Source organism: Pygoscelis adeliae, unplaced genomic scaffold (genome assembly GCF_000699105.1).
Source record: "Pygoscelis adeliae isolate BGI_AS28 unplaced genomic scaffold, ASM69910v1 Scaffold40, whole genome shotgun sequence".
NCBI classification, from domain to species: Eukaryota; Metazoa; Chordata; class Aves; order Sphenisciformes; family Spheniscidae; genus Pygoscelis; species Pygoscelis adeliae.
Genome location: NW_008823953.1, coordinates 552,412 through 558,854, shown reverse-complemented (window position 1 = coordinate 558,854; position 6,443 = coordinate 552,412). Strand labels below are relative to the sequence as shown.

Below are 6,443 nucleotides of genomic sequence, written 5' to 3'. Positions count from 1 at the left end.
CGCTTCTTTTCAGAAAGTGAGGTGTATATGGCACATCTACAACACTGTCTCTGGCTTGTTTTCTGAAACAAATTCCAAGAGAGGCAAGTTGCTGTGATATATGAACATTTCTAGAGAAAGGACTGGGATAAGCTAGTATACAACTATTATCTATTTGACGACAGCAAGATCAATGCAGGTTGGATTTTGAACCTGTTTAATTAGTCTGCCCTGTCTTAAGTCACAGGATACTAGACACTATTCCTGGTACCAGGTAACTCTATTGTTAAGGTGGAAAAAAAACTCCTCTGGTGTCAATAATGTTTTAAAGAAGGTATGCTCTGTACTTGTCTTATACAAAACATGAAAGTTACAATGATAAAACTCAGCAAGAATGAATATATTCAATATTATTAGTTTAGGTTTTCATTAAAAGCACCCTTATGACTTTTTTTTTTTTTGACCAAACCCTCCCATTCTTTCTATCAAAGCTTCTTTGCACGGCTAAGCTCAAAGGTCCAGCACTTGATTTCAATGTGTCAACATATGTTTCCAGTATAGCACATGTAGTTATATTGTAGTTACAATGTAACGCCTATTATGTTGTATAGGGCAAAAAGATACAAGGAGGTAGTGCTGTTTTCCACCACATGTATCATTCAGGTGTCAGCCACAGTTTAAAAAAAGTACGTTGAAGAATGGATGAAGTCTGTAATAGTGACTAATATTTCATTTCCTCCTTCAGTTGCATGTCAGTCCCAGTTGTCATGAGAGCGATTTTCAGGAACGCTGCCAAGGTGAAAGCTGATGGTGAAACACAAGACGTGGAAGTAGACATGAAACAAAAACCTCAACCACCATCTGAGCAAATTACGGATTCTAATAGTCTTAAAGATCTTTCTGTGGCTGGTCTGCAAGATTTGGTAGTGACAGATAAGCCAAGTATTACAGACAGCTCAAAAGAAAATCTCTCCACAGCCAAACTGGAAAGTCTGGGTGATAACATGGAAAAAAGTAACCCCACAGTAAGCACAGAAACTTTGTGCAGAGTGGAGGAAAGTAATTCCACAGCTAGTACAGAAGCTGTTATGATAGATAAGTAAAACACACAATCTATTGTTTGATAATCAAACAAGAAAGAAATATTTTCCCTGGTGTAGATTGCTTTTGCAGAAATAGTTGGAGAGAACTTGGCAAGCTCACTGTCTACTTAGTAATTTGTGAATGAAGTTTCCTCTTTGCACGCTATTAAATACATAGAAGTAATACTCTTGAATTTGCATTTTTAAACTTCCAAATTTGGAAAGTCTAACACTGTTCTAGTAACCTTTATTTTTGTCTGCACCATATTCTGCCACACTATGGAAGAAATTTCTGTCTAACATATGTGATACAGGCTATAACATAACACATGCACTTGTAGAAAAGTAATGTTTATCCATGTCAGCATTATGCTAAATAAATTGAGAAAAAGAAAGTTGTTTGAACAATTTTGTAATACATAATTAATGCAGACAGCCCTATTTGTTCACTATTACAGAAACAGGTTCAGTAAGAGACTCTTAACTGCAGTTCTGTTTTCCCCTAATGCAGAAGCAGTACTGAATGGCAGCCAACCTTACAGTCTACCAACTCCATGGCAGGATGATAGCCTTTAGTAAGAAAGTTGTAAACTCAGTCTCTGAAAATCAAGTAATTTTTACCTTAGCTTTTTTCTGGCCTCAAAGTATAAAACTGTTTTGTGATTTAATTTTTTTTTTTAAAAGTATCATTAAGTCAGCCTTTCAAAATTTCAGTTTCTCTCTGTCTAGACCTGCTTTGTCTCAGAGGTGAAGGAAAGTTACAAGCCACTTAAAACAAGTAAACTCCTAACTTACTGCAAATCAGTTTAATTAGTGTAAAACAGAGATAGGCATTCACAAAGAAAAGACTTCCTGACCAGAGCAATTCGCAGCTACAGTTAAGGCAAGCAACAGGAAAAGGAGTCAAACATAGAATGTTGGCACAGAAATACAAAGTTGTCAGAAATACACGTGTTTCTACGAGAAGGTGAATAAGCCTGGCCTCCTTGAAGAGTTTGGGAAAAACACAATGGGAATGGGGTAAAGAGTTCAGGCTAGAAGGACTGGTGAAATAAATAAAAAAATAACACAAGGAAATTATTAGACTGGAAATGTGTTCAGTGTGGTCTAACAGGGTAAGATTAGATGGTCTAACAGTAAAACCATGGAATTGTCAGTAATTCTGCATTTGAAGAGAATGGTGTTTTCAGCAAAAGTTAAATAAATAGAACTGTATGAGAAGGAAAAAAATAATTTTTAACTGTGAAAGTGCACTGCATAGTGGTTACAAAAGATAAGAGGAAGAATTTGACAAAAGGTGAAAAATTCCTGTATTTTATATAGTGACTAGAGAGACTCACAGCACTCTAGAAATCAGCAGCAAATCCTGTTCTATTTTGCACAGAGTTAGCATATCATCAACAGCAGCTTATTCTGCAAGAATAGCTTGTCTATAGCACTGGGTATTTATTTTTTAGATATTAGAGGGGACCTATTCAGAGGGGCTATTTAAGGGACCTGCTCCATTTCCAAACTGCTGCCAAAAGAGAAAGTGAGAGTGAAATGGTAGCTTCTGACACAGAACAGAAATATGTTTAGTAAATCGTTGTAGAGCTTTAAAAGTAATTTCCCCTTTCTGTGTAAGTTACATTTAAGATTGAAAGCACGGGTTGTTTTGCCAGGAGCCAAAGCATGGTGAAGATTTACAGAAGTTACCTCTACTGGGAAGTATCAAAATCAGATTTCCCTAAAACAAAGTGATGCATCAGCCTGTACGTGGTCCACAAACTGAGAATCAAATCCAGTTGAGATAATTTTAAATACCATGAGACAGAAAAACTAATGTTCCAGTTGCTGGACATGGTGGAGTATATCCAGTGATAAGCCCAGTTGCTCTACTAGCCAAACAGTCTGCTTTTTAACCCAAGCAAGGGTTGACCTTTCAGGATCTGTGCAGAGTTTTGCCTTGCTGCACTCAGAACCAACCTCACCATTATTTCTACAAATGTTTTCACCAGAGCTGCCAACATCTTTATGTTTTCCAGCTTTAACGTCATCGTACTCTGTCCCAGCTGGTGCTGTGTGATTAAGGTCCATGTCCTGAACAGAATCTAAAATGTGTCCGAGATGTGGCTGCTGTTCAACAGAATTCAGATACTTAAGCACATCTTCTTCATGCTTTCCAACCACATCAAGAAGATTATTTATCTCACTTAACGCAGAATCATGTCCATTAAAATGACACCAGGATAAGAGAGCACTGAAAAGTGAAGAACAACAAAAAAAGTAATTACATGTACCCACACAGACCCCCAGCTGTTGAACGGAGACAGCAATGTGACAAGATACCTATACTATAGAAACGTATATATGTTTCATTCACATTTTCTGGGAAATTCAAGCAGTAGAACTGAATATTAAGCTTAAAGAAGTAGATCCAGATAATTTTGGAAGAGCAACTGAAGGAGGATTTTTAAGAATGATCACTCTACACCCAGGTAGGTGATTCTCTGTATTCAAGACCTGAGAAATCTCAGGTTGCTCACTTTGGACAGATTTACAATGCACTTTTTTTTTTTAAATTAAAACAAACAAAAAACTTGCATGCACACTCCCTCTGTACACACCCTCCACATATACATGACCTTAAGGAGTTTGTAACCTACTTCAGGGTTCCTCTGAACTGGCCACATGTAACCATCAGCTCAGCACCGTGTCTGTAACCTTGATTAAAGCCTTCCTGGAGTGCAAGTTCTTTCCCAGCCTCAATTCCATCCCTATAGCCTTCCTGTAATAAGAGTAGTGAAACAGGTTGTTCACAAGATGAAAAATTGGACCCATGACAATTTCATAACAACAAAAAAAGTTTTAACAAGTATTCAGTCTCTTAAATTACAGCTTCTGGATTTGAAGATCCCGCCCAGCTACACCCCCACTGCCAAACCAAAACATGCTTTTTGCAGTGCATTATGATTTACTGATCTGTAACATCCAGTTCTTTTCCAAAAGGATCCCCAGAAGGTCAGAAAATAAGAAAAGTATTTTTAGAAATGTCAAAAAATAAGACAAAACTGCAGGAAAGCATGCTTGCTTTCATGATGACCAACTCCTTTAAGAAAAATTCCTTAAAGAATACCACATATAGATTTCTAGACGTCTAAAAATACATAGGCTGCAAAGCTTCCCCTTTAGCAGAGGTACTCTCCTGTCTGTAATCCATCTACCTGTTTTCACAAAACTAATTATTGAGCCTTGCTTCTCTGTTTGCCATATCTCACTCAAGAGTTATACGGGAAAAAAGACGGTGATGGAGTGAGTCACATATAAATCTACATAACATTGTGATTGCTTTCTGTAAGAAACAGCTAATGATTGTAATGCAAATTAATTTCTTTATATTCTAATCACATTACCATATAACATAGAATAATTCTCAACTTTTTTCACACCAAAATTGCAAGTTGTAAGACTGAAAACTTCTGTTTGCTCATGAGAGAAGAAAACTGGTGGCCTTGCTCGAGAAACAGCCAGGAACAAGAACGTTTCTTTATTTTGCCCAACATACAGCTCTAACCTCGGTAACATTTTATGATTTTGGAGTATCTACTCATAAAATACCAGAAGGATTTGTGTAAGAACACTAAGCAGCCCCTTAAGAAAACCAGTCTTTTCAAGGGACTCAGATGCAGGAAACCTTTCCTTGGAGAATAACAACAGCTCTGTTGTAATACCCTTCCTCATCAACAGCCTACACAACAGCTTCCATTCATGTTCTTCAGCCAAATGCTGTTCGCCCGTGAGCAGACGAGCCCTACTGGCCCCACTCTGAATGATAATGTATTTGTTGAAGTAACCTGGGTTTATGTCCTTGTTTTGTTCCCTGCAGAATTCCAGGGAGAGAAGGTCTGCAGAAACCTGCTTTCATAAAATACATTTTTCACTAGCAGAATAAATAAGCCACAGACCGCAACGTCCAATTGTGGTTCCACATGGAGTCACACATCTTAAATCTGACCGATGAAGAAATCTACTTAAACACCCAAACATCTCATACTTCTTTATTAGCACTGTTTAGCTGTGTTGCCCTACATTTACTAGTGGTACACTACAAGTATGAAGCAAATAGCTCACATGAGAATTTAGCACTGCCTTTTACAAATGCATATGGTTGTACAGAGGGAATCAATGCCTTTTAGTAAACCAGTGCTTTGCTCTGATAGACTACTAGGATAGAGTTTCTGTAAATCCCTGCTAAATTTTCCTGACATTCAGAAGAAACTAAGCCACAGTAACTTTTAAGCAACCACTCTTAGCTTTCCCTTTAAATCAGCCATATGTATATCAAGGTATGTATCAGTAAATCTAAAATGGTTAAAAAGACTATTAAATTATTGTTATACCTTCAATCTTTTTTTCATGGCGCTGTTCCATTCTTTCTGTAGTAGATACATCTCATCTGCATCTTCATCAAATATATCCTCACTGGATCGGCTGACTGCAACTTGTACCCAGGACATAACAGCAGTGATGACTATGACCTCTGTTTATGTGGTAAAAAAAATACTGAGAAACTCTCAAAAGTCCCTCTAGCTAAGTGTCAGATTAGAAGTATAGGCAAAAAATGTGAGTTCTGAAGAGAAATCATGTACGGAGCTGATTATTCAGCCTGTACATTCTTTTCCACATGGAAAACGGATGCTGTTTACCATCAGGGTGCATCTGTCAAGAGAAGACAGTCAGATCATCACTGGTAAAGCAACTTCTGTAATTTATGAGGACAACTTAAGACAGTAGTTTCTTCCCTTCTTATGGCAGTGACATGCATATGCACGTTAAATGATCATTCCTAAATGTCGCTAGTACACGAACAGCAGGCAGAAACAACTTTATGACTTGATTCTGATAGCAGCTGACAAATAGCCCCATACAGCTTCCATGCAGTGCATTAAGTCATACACATAGGTAATTGCCTGCAGAGTTAATAACCGGCAAGGACTTTTCACCTTTGATTTTTCAGTTTCCTGGTTATGCCAAATACTTAACCATCTTATAAATCTTGACTAGAAATACTCCTTTATATTTTGAATAAAGAATTAGCTAGTTCTACTGCAGAGAGAAAAAGTCGTAACCGGATTATTTCATCTTTTCCACTGAAGAAAACCTTAAGCGGCCACTCACAACTAATCCATTGCATCGGTGGAAATTCTTACAACCCACAAATGCTGCTTCTTGCGGAGGCGCCAGCGGCTCTTAGGGAACCGAGGGCCCTAAGAGCCATCCTGCGCCCGGCCACGCTGCTTTCTCTGGGACACAACTGGCCGGAGTCTCGCAGTCTACAGGCTCCCTCCCTGCGGCGGGCCAGAGGTGCACCCCACCATCCCCACACCTTTCCAGCCAGCAGAT

General features: G+C 38.3%; 1 protein-coding gene across 1 annotated transcript; it reads right to left on the bottom strand.

Annotated features, from left to right (window-relative positions):
- Positions 1–2,357: 2,357 nt before the first annotated feature.
- Positions 2,358–5,720, bottom strand: YAE1D1 (Yae1 domain containing 1). Its single transcript, XM_009321460.1, has 3 exons — positions 5,441–5,720; positions 3,707–3,828; positions 2,358–3,300 (listed from the first exon to the last, which is right to left on the bottom strand). The coding sequence occupies exons 1-3, from the start codon at positions 5,555–5,557 to the stop codon at positions 2,880–2,882; spliced, it is 660 nt and encodes a 219-aa protein (XP_009319735.1). The 5' UTR covers positions 5,558–5,720; the 3' UTR covers positions 2,358–2,879.
- Positions 5,721–6,443: the final 723 nt, after the last annotated feature.